This window comes from Marmota marmota, unplaced genomic scaffold, assembly GCF_001458135.2.
Source record: "Marmota marmota marmota unplaced genomic scaffold, marMar, whole genome shotgun sequence".
Classification (NCBI taxonomy): domain Eukaryota; kingdom Metazoa; phylum Chordata; class Mammalia; order Rodentia; family Sciuridae; genus Marmota; species Marmota marmota.
In genome coordinates, this window is record NW_025999900.1 from 40,394,316 (window position 1) to 40,421,177 (window position 26,862).

Below are 26,862 nucleotides of genomic sequence, written 5' to 3' on the forward strand. Positions count from 1 at the left end.
ATAAACCACTCTCATCAGTACCCCAATATCTGTAAATTCTCCAATCTTAAATTTTAAAAAGGGAAACTGTACATCAGCTTCCACTTCCGTGTTCTGCTTCCCTTTAGAGAATTCTTCACAAGAGTTCAATTTACTTACAACCTTAATTCTTATTCTTATTCCTTCTTGTTCCCACTCTGCTCATGCTTTCATCCCCACCATACCAGGGAGACAGGTCTTAACCAGATCACCTAACATCTCTATTGCCAAAGCCAACTGGCAATTCTCAATCCTTGACATAGTTGACCACTCCATCCTTCTTGGAACACTTCCTTACATCTTGCCTGGGCAGAAAATTTTCCAAACAATACACCACCAAGTTACTAGAGTAGCCCAATGGCCACTTCCTTGCACCCAGGAAAGGTCAGCAACCCATCTACTCACCAGAACCCAGTAGCTGAGTGTGCACAGTCTCATGGAAAATAATAACTGCTGGGCCCAGGGTGGATAACGGGACATCCAGGCCACAGCGGGCAGTGGTAGCCTTGAGCTCCTTGGTGAAGTGTTTCAGATAAGCTTCTGAGGCATCCCCAAGGAATTTGAAGAGGTCATTATGCAACCGGTCTGCATGAGTTCGATAGATGACAAGGTCCGAAATGGCCAGGACCTTAAGTAACAGTCGTGTTCTCTGGCTTAGATTCACGGTAGCTCCCAAGAGCCCTTCCGTGTCTATCACTGCTACTTTATGAACTGGGTCATAGGCTGCCCACACTCCCACAGTGCAAGACTCCTGGGCAGGGGAGGTTTTGAAGACTTCACGGCCATAAAAGAATGTGTGGTTGAGGGTATGAGACTTTCCATCACCAGTATTTCCAAAAATGGAAACCACCTTCAGATGCTGATCAGGTTTACAGTCCAATTTTCTAATAAAGTCCTCTTCATTTCTTACCTTCAAAAAAAAAAAAAAAGAAAGAAAAAAAATGAAATATGGAAAATGAAAACTGCAAAAACAGAAAAACCTACAATAAAGACAAATGCTTCCTAGATTCAAGGACACTGACTGCCTTGTCAAGGTGGGAAGGAAAGGAAGTCTTAAGCTAAGAGCTCCACCACCTCTCACCCTTGGCAAATGGTTCACAAAAGCTTCTAAAGCCTCAGTCATTATGATAACTTAGTGCTGAATGAAAAGTCACAAGTTTAAAACTCTTAAAATATAAGGGGGGGGCTGGGGGTGTGGTTTAGTGGTAGAGCACTCGCTTAGCATGTGCGGGGGACCCTAGGTTCGATCCTCAGTACAATATAAAAAAAATAAAGATATTGTGTCCAACTACATCTAAAAAAATAAATATTTAAAAAATATATATTTAAAAGCCAGGAGCGGTGGAACTTGTCTATAATCCCAGGGGCTCAGGAGGCTGACACAGGAGGATCACAAGTTCAAATCAGCCTCAGCAACTTAGCAAGGCCCTAAGCAACTCAGTGAGGCCCTGTCTCTAAATAAAATACAAAACAGGGCTGAGGATGTGGCTCCAGGGATTGAGTGCCCCAAGTTCAATCCCCAGTAGCAAAAAAAAAAAAAAAAAAAAAGGAAGGAACCCACTTCCACTTATTACTTCATTATATATCTGTTATTCTCACCTTTAGGACAGGTCTTAAGTGTGTCCTTACTTTGACCTGATTGGTCAGAAAATCTTATTTTTGCCTTATTTTCTATTGTGACTGGGCCAGTTCCTCCCCTATAGTCTTCCTAAATCTTTGCTCACTAAGCTTCAGAGGAGGCTTAAAACGCTATAGTGAAACTACACGTTCCTACTTTTGGAAAATAATGTGGCATTGTCCTGAAGTAATGTCTACTGACCCAGTATTAGTTTGAGGGTTTTTTTAAAAACTCTACTCCTTACCTACTATCTTGCTCTGATTGGTCAGAAAACAGAATTTAGAAGGCATTTAGAAAGAATTGTACATCTGAAAGACTCTGTTGGAAAAAATATCCTAAATCATCTAGTTTTTCAGTGGGGAAAATAATAGTGGCAGATTTTTCCTTAAATTTGTGGTATCTTTTATTTAAATTTCACTTACTAACCTTAGAGTAGGAGAATGAGAAAAGTATATGCAATATAGTATTTTTTGTACTCTAAAGATGTTAAATGCTTTTCACAGTTACAATTACAGACTTTGTAATATTTTGCATTATTTCTTTTTTTTTTTTTTTTGGTATACACTCTTNAATAAGCAATTCAAAAGTTTTGAGGTATACACTCTTTTTTTTTTTTTAGAGAGAGAGAGAATTTTTTTAATATTTATTTTTTAATTTTCAGCGGACACAACATCTTTGTTTGTATGTGGTGCTAAGGATCGAACCCGGGCCGCACGCATGCCAGGCGAGCGCGCTACCGCTTGAGCCACATCCCCAGCCCCTTTTTTTGCATTATTTCTAAGTATTTTTTTATGAATAAGTCAACCCCCTAAATATGCTTCTGAAATGAACAACTGACAGTTTTGCACTTCCCTACTCCACAGTTATTAGGTATAAAAGTTAAAATGCAAATAATAAAAATTTGAAAGTAAACACTTCATTGTTACCTAGTAACATTTAGGTAGAAATGTCAAAAATTTTTGTGAAATGAAAGTAACTATTAAATAACATTTGCTTGGCACTCTGGGAAAAAAAGGAATGACATACTGATATGTGCTATGACATGGATGAATCTTGAAAACACAATTAAGTGAAAGAAACCAAATACAAAAGGCCACATATTTTATGACTCCATTTATATTAAAAGTCCAGAATAAGCACATTTATGAAGCAGAAAATAGATTAGTGGTTACCAGAGGCTATGGGGAGGAGAGAATAGAAAAGGGCTCATAATTGTACAAGGTTTCTACTTGGGGTGATGAAAATGTTCTGGAATTACATGGTGGTGAGGGTTGGACAACTTTATAAGTATTCTAAAAACACTGAGTTGTACACTTTTAAAGTGAATTTTATGTTATGTGAATTATATCTCAATAGTTTTTTTTTTTAATGAACTTACTGTCTAAACTTCATACAACCAAAATTCCCTGCTAACAGTGTGAAAAATATTGCAGTTTTTATAAAAAAAAAAATTAAGCCAGAAATGAAGAGACCAGCCAGGCGCAGTGGCACTCGCCTGTAATCCCAGCAACCTGAGAAGCTTAAGCAAGAGGACTGTGAATTCAAGGCCAGCCTCATCAATTTATCAAGTCTCTGTCTCAAAAAATAAAAAGAACTGGGGATGTAGCTCAGTGGTAAAGCATTGAGGTTCAAACCCCAGTATCAGGGAAAAGAAAAGAAAAATATAAAGAAATCTAGGGCGAATAAGATCCAAACTAGGGATCCAAAAAGATGCTCTGGGATCCTCCTTGGACTACAGAATCCCAAATCAAAGCTCCTAACCCAAAAAGGTTATGGCTGCTGGGCACAGTGGTGCACACTTTTAATCCCAGCAGATTGGAAGGCTGAGGCAGGAGGATCTCAAGTTCAAGGCCAGTCAAACAAAATTAGCAAGACCCTGTCTCAAAATAAAAAAGGGCTGGGGATATATAGCTCAATGGTAAAGCCTCTCTAGGTTTTGTTATATTATTATTAAAAAAAAAAAAGTTATGTCTATTCCAGCCACATAAGTGATGAACCTTTGCACCAATATCTTCCAGCCATCAGAGAATAAAACACCTTTCTGATTCTCAAGAGTCTGTTGGTTTGATATAGAGAAATACAGACAAGCCAGGTGTGGTGGCGCACACCTGTAATCCCAGTGGCTCCAGAGGTAGAAGCAGGAGGATCACAAGTTCAAAGCCAGACTCAGCAATTTAGCGAGGTGCTAAACAACTCAGTGAGATCCTGTCTCTAATAAAATACAAAACAGGGCTGGAGATGTGGCCAAGTGCCTCTGAGTTCAATCCCCGGTGCCACCCCCTACCCCCCACAAAAAAAAAAAAAAAAAAAGAAAGAAAGAAATACAGACAAACCACTGAGCTTGAAAATTTGAGTTCTTGTTCCTATAACTTCGAGGTGCAATCTCATTATTCTATTAAATGACACCACTACTGTTACACTGTTAAGAGCTTTAATGTTAATGATGATACCAACAATTATAGGATGCTCACTGCAAGACAGAATCCTTCATTAGATCCATAAGCACAGGACCATGTCTATCTTATCTTCACACACAGCACTTAGAGGACATAGTCAGGCACAAAGGAGCTAAATATCTAGGTACTGAGCGAATGGATGCCTGAATGCCAGGTACCTGGCTAGGAAATGTAATCACTTTCCCCAATGCGCATCTTCCACTGAGCTGAACAGAGCAGCACTTGATAAAACTTGGCAATGTGTGCTAAGTGATCTAGCAGATAATTCTGAGAAACAAAAAAAAAAAAACAAAAAAAATCACACAGAACAGCCCATTTTGGACCTGTTCTAACCTGGTTCCAAGATGATAAAAGCTCCATAAGCCTCTACCTACTGGTGGAGTCAGGTGAGGTCAAGGTAGTTGCTGGGAGAGTCATCAAATTCTCAAACAGTCTGCGGGGAGGGAAGCCTAAGTCTGGGAATTCTCTTCCATGATAATCTATTGTCATGAATCTATTAACCCACAAAACTACTACCCAGAATATCTAAGAGCAGGCACATGATAAGGGGCATGTAGGCACCATTAGGTACAAAATTAAATGTCTTGGGATTACATTAAGCACCCTCCAAATGATGTATGCAATGTATACAAATAAAGATATCATTTGGTATGAAACTAATACTCCCTGTTAGCATTTGGGGACTTTTTTGGCATTTGGTGCCCAGAGGTATTGTTTTTGTTTTTTTTTTTTTAGAATTTTTTGATATTTATTTGTTTTTAGTTTTCGGTGGACACAACATCTTTGTTTGTACGTGGTGCTGAGGATCGAACCCGGGCCGCACGCATGCCAGGCAAGCGCGCTACGGCTTGAGCCACATCCCCAGCCCCCCAGAGGTATTGTTAAGCACATATATTCATGCATCTGGGTTCAGAGACAAAACTTGGAAAAAGAGCTCAAGGCCACAGGCTGTTTTTTCTTCTGAAAAGTTATGGACAATTATTTAACATGTACTGACGGCATTATTTTATTGTGTAAAATAAGGATATAGCCATTTTTGCCATGATTTGATAGTATAATTGCCAATTAATAAATACTGAGTAAGAAAATAACTGGTGAACAAAAACCAGACTTAGGCTGGGGATGTGGCTCAAGCGGTAGCACGCTCGCCTGCCTGGCATGCGTGCGGCCCGGGTTCGATCCTCAGCACCACGTACAATGATGTTGTGTCTACCGAGAACTAAAAAATAAATATTTAAAAAAAAAAATACAGACTTAATTTTTCCTTCTCCCTTTCATGTTATTTTGTTCCTTGTTATATGAATATATTCAGCCCTAACTTATGGTCATTTTCCTCTAAGCCAGAAAGGAGAGAACAGTCTTCTGCTTAGGTGATACCAAGACTGGTTTTCTATCAGGGGAGGCAAAGGTAAAGAAAAGATAAGATTCCCTTTGATGAGGGCCTGGAGGCTCCTGCTCTACTTGTTCTGCCTGTTTGCAATCAATGATCCCACTCAGCTCTACTCATGGAGAGAAACAAGCTCCCTGACCCCGAGCCCTGCCAAAGGGCCACCCCACCCAATCCTACACATCTGAAATAGTCTGGGTCCTGACAGAGAGCAAAAGCAGGAAGGACACCAAAGCCACCCTTCCCCAACTTCTGCCTTTCTTTCTTTCAGAGCTTGCTGGTAGACTCTCTAGATCTTAGGCTAGTCAGAAACACCTGAATCCCACTCCTAGCTTTACCAGCATGTGGCATTAGAAAATGCCAAAGATTGATGACTCCTAGAGATAAAAGAAATGCAGTATACTTAGAGTATAACATAGTTCCTGGCACACAGTCAGCATAAATGTGAGCAAGTATAACTTAAAAGACCAGCCCCCTGGGAAAACACCCAGGTACACAGCACTAGCTGCTGGACTTGCACCTGCTTGCAGCTCAGAATTACTTATTCAGGGACTATTCCAATGTGGTGAGACCTAAAGAGATTCTATACATAAAAATGAAAGATCACTGCTCACTTCAGATTCCTCTTCCCCTATCAAAATAACTTGTTACTACTAATACTGTCCTTATAGCTTGCTTTTCAGTATGTGACCATCTAATATATTAATCTGTAAGAAACCCAAAAGCTCACACCTCCCTCCCTGTTCAGCAGTCAACCTCTGACCCAACCAGGCTACAGGAATGATGACAGCCTAACAACTCCAACTCAGCCTTCACAATCATTCCAGGAAGAACCATCACCCAGGGATTCTATTCCCCATAGTCCTGGAAAGGGAAAAGGAGTGATGCAAAAGGAACTAAAGAGCTTTGTTCAGCAGACCACTACAGACTTTAGAAGTTAAATCTCAAAGATAAACACTCCTAAGTAGCTCAGCATCAAGGTTCTTCCAGTTCTGGACTCTCTGGCAAAAAAAAAAAAAAAAAAAGGATCTAATCTGTACCAACCACAATCCCACATTCCTCTAAAGTTTTATAAAGGTATTCCCTGTGATATAGAAGGCAACAGTCAGCTCCTTCCCCAAGATATGCAAAGAACTATGGGCAGTATGGTTATTCCCTCCCATCACAATAGAGTGCTTATAAAATACTTCATCCTATACAACATGTTATTATTTTATACCTTTCCACTGAGGTTCCAAAACTAAAGTTCACAGTTATTCTCCAAATTAAGTTCCTATTAATATCCTTTATTTGTTGGTTTCAGGTTTATTTTGCTTTTTGGTTTGTTTTTGGATGAGTTCATAAGAAGAAAGAACTAGAAAAACAGAACATTCCCACTCTCATCAGAACTGGGATCAATACCCTAAAATGCAAGTAGATACTGATTCCTCCTTATAGACACAATTATGTAATAAGCTTCATCTCATGCCCAGCACTGACCTCATGTTGGATCAGCACAGGGACAGAATTTGGTTGATATTTTTATTTCTTCTAGGGGAGGATAATAAGGTAAGGGACTCTTCCTTGAGAAAGTCAAGGCCACCTTCATTATATTTAAAAGAACATCAAGCAATGATTTATGTCCATGGCCTAATTTTCAAACAGGATTTTACTAAAATGTGTCAAACAGATCAGTAGCCAGTCTATTTTTAAAGTCCAAATGATAGGGAGATCCCATTCCAATATTGCCAGAAAGTTCTATTAAATTTGTTTCCCCAACACAGCAAGTTCAGAAATATCCTAAAAGGATATTTTTGTGTTTATATACTTTGTGTTTATCCATGTATGTATTAATAGAGTTTCATGTAAAAAACACAATCATTTTTCAATCAAATGTTTTCTTAAGATGACGGAAGTCACGAGGTTGGTCTCACAAACACATTGAGCGCATTTGCTAAGGGCAAAGATCACTTTCTTCCACTCTAGTGTCCCTAAAGTGTTCTATTACTTGAGAGGTCAGGAATTCCCCTCTCATGTCTTGTAACTTTGGTGGTGCCTCCCACCCTTGCTTCAGACACTGCCTGCAGCTCCTCTACACCCAAACAAGCTGGAGAGAATGTTCCTATGTAGATGATTCACAAATTTTTTTAAAGGGGTCACTTTTTAAAAATATTTTAGTTGTGGATGGGCACAATATCTTTATTTTATGTATGTATGTATGTATGTATGTATGTATCCGGTGCTGAGGATGGAACCCAGTGCCTCATGCACATGAGGCAAGCGCCACAACCCCAGCTCTTCAGGGGTCATTTTTAACTCCAAGATCAGCTTCTTTGACCACACCCAACTTACTCAGTTCACCTCCATTTACATCTGAATAAAGCATTCCAATTCCAAGGACAGGACCCACTGAGTCATTCTCAAGACAAACATCACTCTCAAAAAAACTGTTGGGAAGAGGAAGAGCTTCTAGATGGGAGATGTGGCCCTTATTACACAGCATGGCATACCCATATTTTCCCAAAATGAAAACAGATGAAAGCTCTGATAAAGGCTTAGGGACTTAGCAATAAAAGCAATAGGCTAGACAAACAACAGAGAACTAGGCTTAATCACATCATGGGAAACTGATTCAGTTCTCTTGCTCAAAACCTCCCTTCCCACCCACCATATCTGTTAACATTTCCCATTCTTCCCAGCTCTGAACTGTTGGGAAAAGTATAAACGGCAGCCATACCCCAGAGAAAAAAAAACCCCAACATGGCGCCTAAGCACCTCTTCTTCCTACCTTCTTCTTTTCTGCAGTGGCGTGAAAAGTTCCCGCCCGTGTGAACTCTCCCGCCGGCGCCAATTTCAAACCTCGCTGGCGGGGAACCTTAGCCCCAATGAGAACTAATTCCTGGGCTCCGGAGCTGATATCTGAAAGAACTTGCCAATAAACGGGTTGCCTGCCATTTATCTAAACCCTACCATCTCCCCCTTAGTTCTATATAAGCACACTGCTTTTTGCAATAAAATTGGAATTCTCCCGGCGAAGTGTCTTTGCGTGGGGAATTCTTTCATGAACTTCCCAACTAGAATGTATGTATGCCATGCCAGCAATGGTCTGGTCTGTGCTATTCACTATATCCTTTGCACAGTGCCTGACACATAACAGGAAATCAATGCACATTTGTTAGATGAATAAATACAGTACAGAATCTAGATGCTATATTCTAAGAGAAGGACAGTATGCTAAGCATTACTATTAAGGATTCAACCACTCATGACTTTAGAATAACCTGGAAAAAGTTATTCATCTTCTCAGGGACTCAGGTTTTCTTACCTATTACATGATAACATAACCTAATTCACCAGATAGCTATAAGAATTAAATATGATCATGCACAGTGGAGATGTTTAGGAAATGCTAGAAGTGTTGACTGACATTGTAGTTATAGTTGCCCTGGATTACTGCTGAGTCATTACTACCACAGAATTTCTTTCCATTATCCCAAGCAAAAACTCTCCTTAGAGAAGGTTTCCAACAAATGCCTCATTAAAGAAATAGCGATAGGCAGGTATAGTGGCACACAAATGCAATTCCAGCAATACAGGAGACTAAGGCAGGAGGATGGCAAGTTCAAGGCCAGCCTCAGTCACTTAATAAGCCCCTCAGCAACTTAGCAAGACCTTGTCTCAACAGAGGGGCTGGGATTGTGGCTAAGTGGTAGAGTGCTTGCCTAGCGTGTGTGAGGCACTGGGTTCGATTCTCAGTACCACATAAAAATAAATATATTGTGTTCATCTAAAATATTTTTTCAAAAATAAAAATGCAACTAGAGGTATAGGATATAGCTCAGCGGTAAAGTACCGCTAGGTTCAATTCCCAGGACCAAAAAAAAAAAAAGAAAGAAAGAAAACAGATAATTGGGAATACTCAATCACTCTCTACCTATTCCCTCCTACAAAAGGATGCAGCTTTTCAATTTAAAAAAAAAAAGTTATAACATTGCATAATATATACATTATGCATAAGAAAGTATTAGTAAGTCTTCTTCAAAAAAAGGTCACATGATTCCAAGAATTACTACACCAAAGACTCACTAAAATTATATTCTCAGTTTAAGATGAAGATCTTAATAAATGACACCGCTTTTGTTTGTTGATTCCCCTTTGGCAGGGAAAGGACAGGGTCTAAGTTGCCAAGGCCAGCCCTGAACTTGTGATCCTCCTGCCTCAGGCTCCTGAGTTCCTGGTATTACAGGTATGCGCCACCACACCCAGCTATGACACAGCTTTATAAAGAGATCTTTCATGTCTGGAGAGGAGAGTGAAAGGGGCCGATTTCTATTCTACATGGATGTGACAGTGGAGCCCTGGTGAAGTGGAAATAAAACATAGACTTTAAAGTCAGTAGTAATAGTAACTCTCCCAGCAATATCATCCTCTGAATTCTCATAGCATCCTCTCACTACCACCTGGCCATTACTCACCCTATTTTTATAGGTTAGTCTTCTATTATCCTACCCTCTCTCCCAAGGGTAAGCTCTTTTTGCCTCAGTGCCCCCTTATTATCTCCTTTAGTTGTCGGCATTTAGTTGCCACTTGTTGAACGTTTGTTGAATTAATTGATTTAGTTCATGCTGTGGTTTGAGGTTTGAGGAATGTGTCCCCTCTAAATTCACAAAGTAACTTCATCACCAATGTGATAGTGGTAAGAGGTGAGGCCTTCCAGGGGCAAAGAACTCTCATGGATGGGACAACAGGGCTTAAAGGAACGGGATGCTTCCTTCCAACCCTTCTACCATGTGAGGATACAGCATCTGTCTCCTGCAGAGGAAGAAGCATTCAAAGGGCACCATCTTGGAAGCAGAAAAATGCCCTCATCAGACACCAAAACTGCCAGTGCCTTGATCAGCTTCAGGTATTCTGTTAGATCACCATAAATGGACAAGACATTCATATCATTCATTCCACAAATAATACTTGAACACCTACTATGTGACAAACACTAATATAAATGCTGACGCTGAACGGTGTACTTTAAAAGGGTGAATTATACAATACATGACTCATATCTCAATAAAGCTGGGGTTTTTTAATTTGTTTGGGTGCTGTGGATTGAACCCAGGGCCTTCACATGCAAGGTAAGTACTCAACCAATTGAGCAATATCTCCAGCCCTTAAAAAAGTAAATGCAACATTTAAAAGTATTAAAATACTAAGTTTTCTAATGATAAAATTTGGTACTTTTCTGTAATTTGTAATTTCAGTATTTTCACATGCTAGGTCCATGCTTTTTTTTACAACTGGAAAATAATAAAGTGTATTTGGCGGGGGGGGGGGAATTGTTCATGGGAAAGACTGTTTTTGGGTAATAAAAATGTCTTAGAACTAGAGAATCAGGAATCTGCATGACAAATATGTAACAACAAACCCTACCATTATGAATAATTACAATGCACCAAAAAATATGGAAAAAATAAAGTAAAATAAAAAATATTGAAAAAAACTAAATAGGGAATAGTTGTACAATGTTGTGTGTGAACATACTAAATACACTTAATTGTACACTTTAAAATAGCTAATAAGGCTGTGGGTATAGCTCAATAATATAGCACTTGCCTAGCATGCATGAGGTCCTAAGATCTATCCCTAGCATGGAAAAAACAAAAACAAAAAAAGGCTATTGTGAATTGTGCAATTTATAATTGAACTAAAAAGCAAAACTCAAAAACACTGTCCTCATTGAAATCACACTCTAATGGGAAGAAGAGAGACAGTATTCAATTAAAAGATATGGTACACAAAATACCCATCAAGTGAATAAACAAATAATGGTATCCCCACATAATGGAATAGTACTCAGCAATAAAAAGTAATGAACTACTGAGACCTGCAAAAACACGGCTGAAACTCCAAAACACAAAAATACAGTGAGTAGCCAGATGTGGTGGCGTATGCCTGTAATCCCAAACTACTCGGGAAGTGAAACAGAACTGCAAGTTCAAGGCTAGCCTAAGCAACTTAATGAGAGCCCTTTCTCAAAATAAAATAAGAAGGGCAATAGAATGGTATAGCTCCTTCTTTATGTGTTTCTCAACTTCTACAAGACCCTGGGATGAACAGCCAGTACTGCCACCCCAACCAAAAAAAGAAAAAACCATCACACACCACGCTGAGTAAAATCAGCCAGACTTAAGGGCTGGGATATAGCTCAGTTGGTAGAGTGCTTGCATGACATGCACAAGGCCCTGGGTTCAATCCCCAGCACCACATACACACACACAAAAAAAGCCAGACTCAAAATAATACTACATGATTCTTTTACATAAAATTCTAGGAGAGTCAAATCTCTAATCTATAGTGATAGCAAGCAAATCAGTGATTGCTGGGGAATGATTTCCTAGAGGCCCAAGGGAACCTTTTATGTGGTAGAAATGTTCCATGTCTTCAGTATGGTGGTTACAGGTGTATTTAGTTGTGAAAATTCATAAAAACTGTATACTTAAAATGTGTGCATTATATCATGGATAAATTATACCTCAAAAGTTATGCTTAAAAATGCATGTTATGCCAAATGGTGACATGATATGAAGTACAGCTGGGCATGGTGGTGCACATCTGTAATCCCAACGGCTCTGGAGGCTGAGACAGGAGGATTGTGAGTTCAAAGCCAGCTCAGCAAAAGTGAGGCACTAAGCAACTCAGTAAGACACTGCCTCTAAATAAAATATAAAATAGACTGGGGATGTGGCTCAGTGGTCAAGTGTCCCTGAGTTCAATCCCGGATTAAAAAAAAAAAAAACTACTAGAAGTACAAGGTGGGGATAAGAGTTGTTCTTTTAAATATGGTGGTCAAGGAAAAAAGCAATTTAAAGCCAAAATGTTTAAGGCAGCCCTTTTAAAAAGTGTTAGAAATTCAATTTTGTATGATAATGGGAGAAAAAGATATGTCACAATGAAAAACAGTACCTTAGCTTAAAATCATTCATATTTAGCTATAGAAATGTTTTCCCCTGAAATTGGCAGATATAATTTCTTTCTTTATTTTTTTTTTAAAGAGAGAGAGAATTTTTTTAATATTTATCTTTTAGTTTTCGGCGGACACAACATCTTTGTTTGTATGTGGTGCTGAGGATCGAACCCGGGCCGCACGCATGCCAGGTGAGCGTGCTACCGCTTGAGCCACATCCCCAGCCCTATAATTTCTTAATTCTTGACAGAGGTGTTGGGGTAAGAGCAAGGGGATGATATGGGAGGGGAGGAGAAAAAGGAAAGGAGGAAAGGGGGAAGGTTGTCAAATAAGCCAGATCTGAGTAACAGAATTTATTGAGACATGGGAGAAAAACAAGGGACCTATCAACTACAAATTAAACCCACAGTCACCAGTACCTGAAAGGCTATGGAGTGGGGGGCAGTATCCTCAAATAATCTCTACTCAGAGACAAACAAGATAGCTGGGTTTTCCAGGGAATGATGGCCTCTACCATCCCTCCCTAGACTGGCTTCATCTTGATGAGTTTTCATTTTAAAATATTTTTTAAGGGCTGGAAGGGTGTAGCTTAGTAATAGAGCACTTGCATAGCATGTGTGAGGCCCTGGGTTCCATTCCCATCACTGAGAGGAGAAAAGAAAAAAAAGGCTATTTTCATAACTTTTTCAGAGAGATTACCCCAACTATTACAGCACGCAATTGATAATTCTATAAATGCTCATGGCTATTATTGAATGATACATGTAAGGTGAATTAAGCTCCTTGAAAGAAAAGATTATAAGAGATTACGGGGCCTGTAGCTCAATGGCAGAGCCCTTGCCTAGCATGTGTGAGGCACTGGGTTCCATCCTTAGCAACATATAAAAATAAACAAATAAAGGCATTCATTCTGTCCATCTACAACTACCAAAAAAAATTTTTTTAATAAAAAAAAAAAAAGATTACGGAACATTTTAGCCATGTAATGGTATACAAGACAGTCATGACTGAGCTGGAAAGTAGAGAATTTCTAGAATATTCTTTCACTGCTGGGTTGCTCAGGGTCATGTTTTCCCTTAATTTAAAAATGGTGTGTCTGTCCCAGGATATGACCCTGTCATTCTTTTTAAGGATTCTACAATGTAGAATCAAGCTCTCTCAAAGACAGTAATAATCTTCTCAAGATGGGGAAGGGAAGAAATAATTTTGTAACAGTGGTCTACTTTATCCCTTGCTTCTCTGCCACTGCAATTTATTTTTTAAATGGATATGTTTCTTCCTCTTCCTCTCTCCCTGCTCCTCCCTAATCTCTACCCCTCCCTAATCTCAGGGGAAACAGGATTACCTTTCTTCCCCATTTTAGGTAAATTTATCTGTCCTTGTACACACCTGCCATAGGAACAAGTAATCTAGACTTTGGGAAGGTACCAGAAGATCTCAGAAATGACTATCTCCCAAATTAGCAAGTGAATCACAACGCCAACAGAGAATACATGGAATACAGCCTTTGAATCACCTCTTTAAAAGTTCCCTGTTAATGCTGATGGGGAGAATCACAGCCTCTAGAACAGGAGTCCCCTGTATTTCCTCTTTGCTAGCAAAGCAATAAAACTTTTTCCTTTTTCTCAAAATCGTATCCTCACTATTGGATTAGCACTGGGGACAAGGACTGAGCTTTTGGTAACAATTTCAGGAGCTATCAGAAAGCCAAATTATCCTACAGCAAAGTCAAAACAGAGGTCAGGGGCTTATATATGGCTGGAACATATCTCTGCCCAAGAATCCCAGCCACCACCAGGCTGACCACATAAACCAGTCAAATAGAGCCTCTTAATTGCTGGCAAAAGCCTTGAAAAGAGGGACACAATGAACAAAAACATCCTCCAAGAGAGCAGCCACCCTTTCCTGCCTCCAAAAGTCCCCTATGTGTCTCTTCCCATAAGACCTTCTAATTCTTCATGCCTATAATTTTTATATCCTTGTTTTCCTTCCCTTTTTCATGATCTCTCTACTAGTTTTCCTTTGATTTCCCATCACCAATCAAATGTGCCCAATATGCCAGAGGCAATGGTGCACACCTGTAATCCCAACTACTCAGGAGGTTAAGGCAGGAGGATCAGAAATTCAAGGCCATAGGCTAGGGTTGTGGGTCAGAGGTAGATAGCTTGCCTAGCATGCGTGAGGCACTGGGTTCAATCCTCAGCACCACATAAAAATAAAATGAAGGTACTGTGTCCACCTACAACTAAAAAATAAACTTAAAAAAAAAGAAAGAAAGAAATTCAAGGCCAGCCTTAGCAACTTGGTGAGACCCTGTTTCAAAAATTAAAAAGACTGAGGTTATAGCTCAGTGGTAGAGCACCTCTGAAATCCCTGATTGGGGTGGGGGGGGGTGTCCATCTACAATTAAAAAAAATTTTTTAACCAACTTAATATGAAATCTACCTATATTAACCTAAGCTTGAAAAGATAAATAGTTGCCCAATTAATAAAAAAAATCAAATCACTTCAAGGAACTACAGATAAAGAAAAAAAGAGAAGCACATAAACTGGAGGTAATGTAAAATAGTTAAAGACAAGTTCCCTAAAAAGCTGACTCACAGTGGTTTCAATGGCTTATATAGGTCAAATTTTAAACATCCCGGTACTAAACAAAATAATCACCCAGGTTAAATGACAGGAATCTGTGATAACTGAATGAGCCCAAGGCTCAGAAAGCTCACAAGATGCTAAGCAGAAACTGAGGGCACATAATAGGGGCTCTTTCATCTTTCTGTTTGTCTGAGTCATCCTCAACCCTGTGTTTCCCAGTAATCCCATTTAATGCCTCCCCTCTATCACCATCACTAAACAAAGGGGGCTTTTACTTGAGTTTTGAGTGAAAGGCGAGAGTGGGGGAGGAACACTTGGCTACTCATCCAACTATTGCTTATTATTTTGACTAAAGCAGATCTACAGTTTTTGTTACTTTTTTTTTTTAAACTTGGCTCTGGCCATTTGAAATGAAAAATGGGAAAATTCAATATTGGAGAAAATTATGATTCCTCTGGTTCATAATCTGTTGACCAAGATGGAGTCCTGTGGGGTTTCTGCCAGCCTCACTGAAACAGACGGCGGCCGGGATAGAACAAGCCCCAAGAAGCTACCCTGGACCAGGAACCAGAGGGAGGACAGGACCAAAGAGGCCAACAGCACATGAGACTAAGACAGATGTGGCACAGAACTGTGGCAGACCAGCACAGTCAGTTTGTGGTAGAGAATTCCCATACAGTAAGAAAACACACTCTGCTATTTTCCATTTCTGAATCCCACTAGAATAATGTCTCTTTTAGCCAATTAAAAAAAAAAAAAAAAGTCCCAGTATTTTGGGCAGCACTATTCTGGGACTGTAAACAAGTGAAGCAGCCAAGCAACGTGATGGGTCTTCTTAAAGGAACGGTCTCAATAAGATGACCAATGACTTGGCTGAAGGGAGGAGAAGACTCTCATCTTGGACTCCCATTTCAAAGAGAACACAAGACTACTTCTGAGTCCAGGAGGGCCTGGCCCAGGTGGACACTTGGTCAGCCTCTCCTGAGTCACTGGGTTTCCTCATGAGCCTGCATGGTCAGCATGAGGGCTTAACTGCAGAAGACTTTTTGCCACAAAAAGCCCCTGGGCCCAATTGCTGTCCCAGTCTCCCAAGACAAAAGAGGTGAAGTTTCTCTGCTCTGCTCTCTTAAAAACAGGACAGTCATGGGAAGTCTATAGAACAGATCAAGAGGAGAATAGGGTGGTATTAAAAAAAAAAAAAGGAAAAACCTGTGTGGGATTTCTTTTTTTTAATACCAGAATAAAGGAGGAGGAAAACCCCATTTAGTGTTTCACCTTTATTCCTCTTGACTGGTAAATATTCTGACAAAACAAGATGTCTGACTTCCTTGAGACCCAACAGATAGGAAAATACTATCCTCTTCCTCCACTAAGAACCCTAATTGCTAGAAACTTTATTCTTCTATCCTTCGAGTTATTAGCTAAGGGTGTTCCCTCTGGCTCCAGGGGATTATAGAAGTCTTGTCAGTGTGGATTATTTATTTATTACAGGCTCTAAATCTTTAAGTCCTTTGGTTTTCCTACTACTGTTCCACTGAGGCCTAGAAAAATCAATGAATGCAACCCAGAAAGACTAATCATTTCAACTACAGAGGTAACAAAATATGCCAAATAGGAACATTGATTTCACCAGATTATTTCTGAGGAGTAAACAGAACTTAAAGAAGGAAAGCTGATGTTTGATTAAATATTTTGTCCCTGATACACATACATATCATCACATATATAAACATACACACACATATACATATATACATACATGTTTTTTATCATATACATCTCCTTCTTAAATTTTTTATTTTTAGATACTGGGGATTGAATCCAGGGGCACTTAATCACTGGGCCATATCCCCAGCCCTTTTGAGACAGGGTCTTGTTAAGTTGCTTAGGGCCTTGCTAAATTGCTGAGGCTAGCCTCAAACTTGCAATCCTCCTGCTCCAGCTTCCTTAGCCACTGGGATCACAGGCATGCACCACTGCACTTGGCTATCTGTGATATATTTTCCACTTCATTATGAACCAGATCACCTATTAGATTGAATCTTCATCTGTTATATCAGTTTCTCAATCTCAGCACTACTGACATTTTATAACAGATAATTCTTTTTGTGACGGGGCTAGCCTATGCTCTATGTAAGATATTTAGCAACATCCTGTAATCTACCCACTAGCCAGTGGCATATAACTCTTAACCCCGGTTATGACACAGAAATGTCTCCAAACATTGCCAAAGGCAAAATCACTCCTGGTTGAGAACCACTATTTTAGATAACACCAAATGAGATTAATTTAGCTCTCTATTGTATAAATCAGGTGCTTCATTTTATCAATTTAAGTCAATAAAATCTGGAGTATTAAGTGGGTGGCATTTGCACAAGCCAAATGCCTAGGATCCACTACTGAATTCTCTTACTCCCTCACTCCTCCTCCCAATGTATCAGCATTTCTGTTTTTCACTTCCATACTTTGTCCCAGATTCATTACTCTCTATCTTCCCCATCTAACTCCAAATCCATTTCACCTTCTGCAACAGGTTCCTATGTGGTCTCTCTGCTTTCCCTCATCTCTCTACAATCACTACAATCTAATCTACACAATAAACTTAAGAGCCAGCTCTTAAAAACTTCTACCAGGTTAGATGACTTCTTTGTATAACTCAGTCTCAGGCCTCTTATCACCCTTAAAATTAAATTCACACTTCTTTCCATGGCCTGCAAGGCCTCCTATATCTGGCACCTGATTACCTCTACACCTCTTTCCTTATCACTCTCTGACAGCTCACTCCAGCCACAATGGCATTCTTTCTACACCTCAAGCATGCTATCACCTTCAATTTTTTCCCCAGTCCCTTTCACCTGGACTTCCCAAATTAGTAACAGGTCTCTGCTTAAAAATCACCTCTACAATAACACCTTATCTGACCACCCTTCAAAAAAGGCTTCCAACTCACTCTTTCGTAATAATACTTACTACATTTGAACCATCTTTTTATGTTTTTGTTGTTGTTTTGTTGTTGTGGTGGTGGTGGTAGTGGTACTGGGGATTGTGGTTATGTGCCTCTACCACTAAACTACACACTCTGCACTTTTTGTGTTTATATGTGTGAAATCTGCTTTCACCACATAAATGGTAAACTATATGAAGGCATGGGCCTTCACTATTAATCTTATGTTCCTGGAACCTAGTAAGTGCCTAGCATATAACATAAAAAATGTAATGAATGAATCAATGTCTTTGGCTAGTAGGCCAATTGTGTCAATTTAAGAATGATAAGTGACTTCTGACTTCTGACATCCAAAGTCAGTCTCTCCTCAAATTTACCACTGAAGCACACACTCAAATGATAAGGAAAGAATAATATTTTCCCTTCTGAAAAAAAAAAAAATTAATCTTTTTAGATTTTCCAAAAGAAGCTGAGTAATTCTTGAATTATAAGCAACAAATGTTAGGAAACTCTAGGCCACAGAATTTGAGGAAACCACATGACAGTAGCAGCCTACAAAGTGCTAAAATGATCCCTATGAATTAAACTGAAAATTATCAAAACCCATAAATGGCCAGAAACAAAAAAGGAAAAAACAAAAAAGGAAACAGGGCCTAATTCTGAGTCCTCAGTGCTAAGAGGAAGGGATACGCCAATGTTTATAACATTGTCTCTTACCTGTATGTAGAATTATGTTTCCTTTGATCCTCACAACCACAATGAGGAATTGGTAAACTGGTACTGTTGACCATAATAATAAAGTTTAATTGGAAAGTCTGTATGATTCAGTCAAAGACAGCAGAAGTATAATAGTTAAAAGCTAGGATTTTAGGGCTGGGGCTGGGGCTCAGTGGCAGAGCCCTTGCCCAGCTTGTGTGAGGCACTAGGTTCAATCCTCAGCACCACATAAAAATAAACAAATAAAATAAAGGTATTCTGTCCATCTACAACTATAATTTTTTTGTTGTTGTTGTTTAAAGCCAGGATGCCTGTGTTCAAATCCTTTGCCACTTACTGTAACTTGATCTTGGCAAGTTACTTGACTCTGTGCTTTAATGTCCTCATCTCTGAAACACAATCTACTTCCTAGGGTGTGGTAGACTGAACACTGGCTTCTCCCCAGTGCTATTCACATCCTAATCCTTGGAATCTGTAAATATGTCACTTTATGTGGCAAAGGGAACTTTGAGATGTGATTGAGTTAAGGACCTTGAGATCAGGAGATTATGGTAGATCATCTTTGTGGGTATAATGTCATCACAAGGATCTCTATAAGAAGCAGCCAGGAGAGGAAATGTGACAATGGAAACAAGAGAGGCATAGAGAGGGGTTAAAAGAAATGTTATACTCCTGGCTTTGAAATGGGATGACAGGGCCACGAACCAAGGAATGCAAGCAGACTCTTGAAGCTAGAAAAGACAAGGGCATAGATTCTGCCCTGCAGCTTCTAGAAGGAATATAACTCTACCAATCTGTTTTAGGATTTCTGACCTCCAGAACTAGAATATATTTGTGCAGTTTTAATGCACTAGATTTGTGATGACTTGTTACAAAAACAATGTGAAAATAATAAATAAAATAAAAACAGTTATCATTAGGATTAAATGATCTCATACAAGTACAAAGAATAGTTCCAAACAGCAAAGTAATTTTAGCTATTATATGAGAAAAGACCAGAAATGAGGGGATATTCATAGTAGTACTCCAGATTAAGAAAATGAATTTCAAACTAAGCATGGTAGTGCACAACTATAATCCAGCTACTTGGGAAGCTGAAGCAGGAGAATGACAAGTTCAAGGCCAGCTTTGGAAACTTAGCAAGACCCTTTCTCAAAATTAAAAAAAATTAAAAAAGAGTTTTGGGATGTAGCTTAGTGGTAGAGCACCCCTCATTTCAATCACCAGGACTGAGGGGCAGGGAGGTTCATAAACTCGGAAATATCTAATATTTAAATTTCACATATCATTCAACAAAAGATTCTATTTCTAAATACAGATACAGGATATTCATCACATCCTTATTTGTAATAAATCAAATATCCAGTAATACACAGATTCAGTCCCAAGTTTTCAATTCTATTTATTTACTTATTTTTATGTGGAACTGAGGATCGAACCCAGGGCCTCACACATGCCAGGCAAGCGCTCCAACACTAAGCCACAACCCCAGCCCCCAAGTTTTCAATTCTATATAGGATGATGGGACATAATGGGTTAATAGACTATATTACAGAAAGGCAATTCAAATAAATACTAGGCATCCTTTAAATAATGAGACAGACCTCAATGTTCTGGTATGAAAAGTCCCACAAGATACCCTTTAATGGAAAAAAGGCAAGAACAGCCAAGCATAGTAACACACGCCTATAATCCCTGCTATCCATGAAGCTGAGGCAGGAGTTCAAGGCCAGCCTGGGCAATTTAGTCAGAACCAGTCTCAAATAAATAAATAAATAGGGTTGGGATGTAGTCCAGGGTAGAACACCCCTGGGTTCCATCTCCAGCATCAGAGCACGCAAGTGCAAGGTGGGGGTGTTGGGGAGTACAGAACAGCACACACATTAAGTTGCATTTTTGCTTAAAAAAGAAAAATAAATATATTTATAATTATACATGAAAAAATCTATATGGGCATGCAGTTAACAATTAACAGTGATTGCTCTTTTTTAAAAAACAAGTGTACAAAGTAGGAAGGCAATCTTTTCATTATATGTTCTGTTATATTATTTTGGTCTTTTACTAGTTATATGTGTGGTACCCATTTTGAAAAACTTCAGTTGAGATATGACATCACACACTAATCAACAAGAATTTATGCTCTGATGATGTGCTTACCATTGTAACACTGTACAGAGAAAAAAAAATTCTCTTATTCTCCAGGAATTTATTATCTAGACTTGTATCAAACAATGACCTTTCTCATTGTGTTGGACAGTCACCTATCAGAAAACTGAACCAGATATTTTCTCCTTAAGATTTTTCTACTTAGGATTCTGGAAAATGAATGTTCACCTAAAATGAACAAATTCTGTGTCTAATCCATTAGTTCCAACCAGTATTGCTTGCAATTAATAAATTATTATTTCCTGGGAACTGGTCAATATTTATGGAGAAAAAGCAAATGTCTTTTTACCAACAGACTCATTATATACATGACACAATAACACACACACACACAAACACACAAGATAAAGGACAAATTCATCTTCAGATAGTTGGATTCCTCTTTACATTTCTTTTCACTTTCCTAATCCTCTAAGGAACATAAATCACTGTTAAAAAATAATAATACATCTTTCTTCCTCAAAAACACATTCTTTTTAAAAAGTGCCAACCCAATATTCATGAAGATTACTGGCTCACCTCAAATCTTCCTCTCCCTTTAGGAAAGTGCCAACAATACAAACTGTGACTTTCCAAAGACGGACATTAAAGAGAATTGATAGCAAAACCAATAAGAATCATCCAAATCCAAGTGCTCCATTTATAAAATATTTAGTCCACAATGTCGCTCAATTAGAGCATAATCCATAATGAAGACATTATTGCGGACAAGGGAGGCTGAATGGGATCTGGGTCACTCTTCTATAACTCTATTAGTTCTTCTCAAACCAATAAAGAAAAGTCTGTGTTACCAAAGTGTTTAGCTGACAATTAAAGTACAGGCTTCCTCAGCTTATCCAAGAAGGAAAAAAGTAGATATGAAATATATTTAGTGGGTAAGTGGTAAATGGTAACTTACACATGTAATCCTCCCATCCGAAGACTGGAGTAGTCATCATCATCATACAAGGACTGAGTCAATGGACCACAAGTCCATTGTATCCCCAAGGATACTGACAATAAACTGGTATTGGACACTGTGTGCCAGACCCTGTAATAAGTCCTTTCCATTCCTAATCTCTTGGAATCCTCTCAGTAATCCTATAAAAGTTGACATGAAACTACTGAGTTGCTGAACTTAAATAACTTGCCCATGGTTATACAGCCAGTGAATGGTAAACTAGTATGTGAATTCAAGCAGTCTTCCCTTGAAAGCCCACTTGAATGTGTAGACATCACCTTACCTCTTCCCTGGTCAGACATTACCATCTCCTAGCTTCACCCATGGCGTGTTACCCTTCCCCCCAACTAAAATCAAATATCCTCTAGTTATTCTAGATGCCCACACTGGCTTCAGAAGTTACTATGATTAAAATGTCCCCTCCAGAGAGAAAAGGGAAATTGCATGGTAATGGAGGGAGTCCCTCATTGTTATACAAAATTACATATAAGAGGTTGTGAGGGGAATGGGAAAATAAACAAGGAGAGAAATGAATTACAGTGGATGGGGTAGAGAGAGAAGATGGGAGGGGAGGGAGGGGGGGATAGTAGAGGATAGGAAAGGTAGCAGAATACAACAGTTACTAATAGGGCATTATGTAAAAATNTCATAGGAATAGCTTTGGCTTTCAGGTGACACCTTCCCTCCTAAGTACATAATACACTTATTCATGTCATTTTGGTACTGTGGTGTGGTATGTGAGGAAAAATGGTATAAGTGGGCTTGGGGTGTGGCTCAGTGGTAGATCGCTTGCCTAGCATGTGTGAGGCCCTGGGTTCAATCTTCAGCACCACATATAAATAAATAAAATAAAGGACCATTGACAAAAAATATTTTTTTAAAAAAAAGAATCTTTCATATTTATAAATTACTCGGACTCGATATTTTGCCACAGTAAGAGAGAAGTCTCTACATGAAAACAAAAAGAGGCTATGTGGAGAGAATACTGTCCTTATAAAAGATATTTTTCTCTTTCTGGGAGCTTAGGAGCTTGGGGGAATAGTGCTGGAGAATCAAGCCCAGGGCCTTGTGCATGCTAGGTAAAGACTCCCACTGAGCTACATCCCTAGTCCTAAAAGGTACTTTTTGAAGCTCTCTCTCTTTACATCAAGACAGTAAGTTCATACCTAATTACTTAATGCTACCATGGACCCGGTTAGTATTTCTTTCCCTGGATATGCACAGTCCTTTATCACAGACATTTACACACAACTTGCCGAGTATTCTCTTTCAGAAAGCTGTTTTAAAACAGTTCTAAGAACATATCTGCTCCAAGGCCATGTGAATCCCACCATGCCAAAGTGGGATTATAATAATATTATTATAATAATACTAACAGCTGGCATATACTGAGCATTTAGAATGCAACACACTTTAGAGTCTCATTTCATCCTCACAGAAGCCCAATGACTAGGCACTATTCCCATTTTATAGATGAAGAAACTAAGTAACTCAAACAAGTAACTTATCCCCAGCTCATGATGTTGGTAACTAAATCTGACTCTAAGCCCTCAGAGGTGTTGGCTTTTAATGATTAAAATGTACGCTCCTGTTGGGCTTGGTAGGCTAAGGTAGGTAGATTTCAAATTCAAGGACATCCTCAGCATTTCAGGAAAAACTCAGCAAGAGGGCTAAGGTTGTGCCTCAGTGGTAGAGTGCTTGCCTAGCATGCACAAGGCACTGGGTTCGATCCTCAGCACCACATAAATGTAAAATAAAGATATTGTGTCCACCTAAAACTTAAGAATAAACATTAAAAAAAAAAACAAAAAAAAACCTCAGCAAGACCGTGTCTCAGAATAAAAAACAAGCCAGACACAGTGGCACACACCTGCAATCCCAGTGCCTCAGGAGGCTAAGATAGGAGGATCACTAGTTCAAAGCCAGCCTCAGCAATGGCAAGGCACTAAGCAAATCAATGAGACCTTGTCTCTAAATAAAATACAAAATAGATACAAAATAGGGTTGTGGGGTGCTGGGGTTGTGGCTCAGCAGTAGTGCGCTCGCCTAGCTCAGTGCCACGTAAAAATAAATAAATAAAATGAAGGTATTGTGTCCAACTAAAAAAAAAAAAAATGTTAAAAAAAATAGGGCTGGAGATGTGGCTCAGTGCCCCTGAGTTCAATCCCCAATACAAAAAAAAAAAAAAATTAAAATAAATAAATAACAAAAAGAACCGTGGGTATAGTTCAATGGTAAAACACCTCTTGGGTGAATCCCCAGTAACAACAACAAAAGAGAGCTACCTTCTATCTACTCCAAGGCCATGTGAATCCCACCATGCACAAGTGCTTACCTGAATCTCTTCATTTTCATCTACTAGGAGGAAACTCACAACCTTCTCAGTCATCTTCTTCCTCTTGGTCTCCTCATCCATCTCTTCCCCCTCCAGGGACTCCAGGACCTTACTAACATGGTACACAGTAATAGGGTGTCTCCTCCTGTTACCCCCAGAATGAGTCCTCTTCTGGCACTCCAGACACAAGTTGATTTTACAGGTCTGGCACCTCACGGCTGCCCTCTGCCTAACACCTGGAGAATGCCCATTGGGGCCTTTGCAGGGGTCACAGTAAGGGACATGGCCAGCTTTGAGTCTTATCCGCTCATGGTTTCGAAGGCGTTCCTGCCGATGGAGCTCCTCCTCACAGCGGAGACACTGCAAACTGCAGCACTCGTCACACTCAAAGACAGCTTCATCAGTCCCGCTACAAGCATAACTTTCCTGGCACATCAGCCCAGGATTCAGGCCTTTCTCTGCTGGGGAAGTCTGGGCACTCATAACTCAGACTGGTAAGGAAGCACACCCACCATATAATAGTCACTGAGCTTTTCCAAGAAGCAAAACAAAGACTTTGAGTCTGAAGACCACACAAAATTTCCACAGGGTTCTAAACACCTCACTTAAAAAAAGAAAACCTGTCCTATTATAATTCTTTACACACTTGCAAATGGTTGATTTTTTTTTTAATTTTCTGCTCCCAAGATTCTTGTAACAGCAGCAACATTGATTTGGTTTGAAGATTTCATCCTTCATAAAGTGCAGGCAAAGATGCAGTCAAATGAATTTGACAGAGTCTTTGATGGCAATCAGAGTTGTGATGGGTTCACACACATGGGCTCATCTCTTGTGCCTCAGCCACAAAGTTTTTGTAATGAAATTAAGTGGTCAGAAGCTTTTCAATATAATTCAACCTCAAGTCGATATTTCAGCAGATGCCTACAATAGAGGAAGAAAAAGGATTACACTCATCTAAAAAACAGAAGTGCACCTTAAACAAACAAACAAAAAGACTCTGATTAAATACTAAACAAAAATTACGGACAGAACTCTCATTCTTGCTGGTAAAACTTATACTGGTTTTTTCTGATACTAGAATTTCTTCCCAAAATCATAGGTAAGGCTCCTCCTTTTAAAAACAAACATCAATTCTAGGCTCAGGGCATTTAAAGACTTTGCTGTTCTATTCCCCAGACTGATACACTCTGTTCATTTAATTATTACAATTAGAATCAAAATCACTAAGCAAACTGTCCTCTGCACCCCCATCTGCACCTCACAGTTAGGAGGTGGGGAAAGAGATCTGTAAAAAAAAAAAAAAACTAAAGAAAAAAAGATAGTAACAATAAAATTGAGACCCATCAAAGTTCTGGGCAGATCTGGTTATCCTTGTAACTGTACTGTTTCAACTCTATAGACAGATGCTTAGAAATAACAATCACTATTTCAAGTTCAAAAACAATAACAATCATTGAACTTCCTTTTGTCCCTTCTTTCTGAAACTGGGGGGGGAAAAAAAGAAAAGAAAAGAAAGAGGGAGCAACAGGAAGTAGGATTCCTGCACTATGGCCCCCGGCAAAGACAGGCCAATAGTGAGTCAAAACAATTTTTTCTCTTGGTCATTCAAAAACTAACTTAAAAATAACTTCAAAAAAAAAAGGTAACTGGGGCAGGAAAGAGGCTTTAGTAACTTCTACAATTACATTCCGAATCCCCCCTAGCCCTAACCCCCATTCCAAAGCCCCAACCAAGAGTGAAGTCTTCCTTACAGATATTCACTCCTCTCCCATGGTAATCAATCTATCAATCTTATTTTTAGATAAACAAGGAAGACGAAGGGAGTGACTAGGGGACATTATTTACACCCTAACCTCTAGTCCTGCCCAGGCTGCTCCCAAAACGGAAACGAAAATCAAAACTTGTCACAAATGTAAAAAGCATAAAATCACCCTTCAAAGAACACCTCATCCCCGCCAGGCCAAGCAAACAATCTGCCCATTCGGGCCCCCACCTCGATGCCTCTCCCCAACCCGGGATTCCTCACCCTTCCTTCCTCCCGGACAACACTACCACAACCCGAGGGGTAGGAGCGGAGCCGAAGAACAAAGAAGGCCCCCAAAATCCCCCCCACGCCGGCACAGCCCGGAGCCGAATCCATTGTTTATGCCACCCCACCCCCACTCGAGCCGCACCCGGCCCCCCTTCCTCCCGGGGGCAGCCGGAGCCCCAGGACGACCGCTTGCCCGGTGCAGGGCAGTGCCCTCCCCGCCCTGCCAGCGGTGGCCCGGGGATCCCACCACGGAGAAGCTCGGCCTCCGCGAGGCGGTGTCTGGTGGCCGTGGGACGCCGGTGGGGGTGGCGGCTGTTCCTCAGGGCACCGGTGGATCCATCCTCATCACCATCTCCGCCCCCCCTCCTCCTAGGTTGCCTCCCGGGCTTCCTCCTCTCCTGTTGTCAGTTGGAATCAGCTGATCCGAGTGAACTTCTCCCAGCCCAGACTAACAGGAAGGCGTGAGCCGTGAAGCCCCGGAGGGAGGAGCGGCGGGGGGCGGAGCCCGACGCCGGTAGTGGGGGCAGGAGGGCACGCACCGCCTTCTAGGAGTTGTAGTTCTCAGGATACATCCTCTGTCCCCATATCCCGGAAGTGCAGATTCCAGGTGACTACAACTCCCAGATAAAAGCGCGGCTCTTACAAGCGGGCGGTGAAGGCAGGCCATCGAGCATTTCGGGACTTGGAGTCGTTGTATTGACAGTGGTTTCCGCAGGTTTC

The 26,862-nt window shown here is 40.0% G+C and overlaps 1 protein-coding gene across 1 annotated transcript in view; it reads right to left on the reverse strand.

Moving 5' to 3' along the window:
• Zfyve1 (zinc finger FYVE-type containing 1) overlaps nt 1-26,619 on the reverse strand; it is a 60,787-nt gene extending 34,168 nt beyond the window's left edge. The window contains exons 1-3 of the mRNA XM_015493579.2: nt 26,390-26,619; nt 24,111-25,031; nt 424-928 (exon numbers count right to left, since the gene is read on the reverse strand). Of these exons, the coding sequence (XP_015349065.1) occupies nt 424-928; nt 24,111-24,593 (988 nt within the window). The 5' untranslated portion in view covers nt 24,594-25,031; nt 26,390-26,619. The remainder of the gene's footprint in view (nt 1-423; nt 929-24,110; nt 25,032-26,389) is intronic.
• Nucleotides 26,620-26,862: the final 243 nt, after the last annotated feature.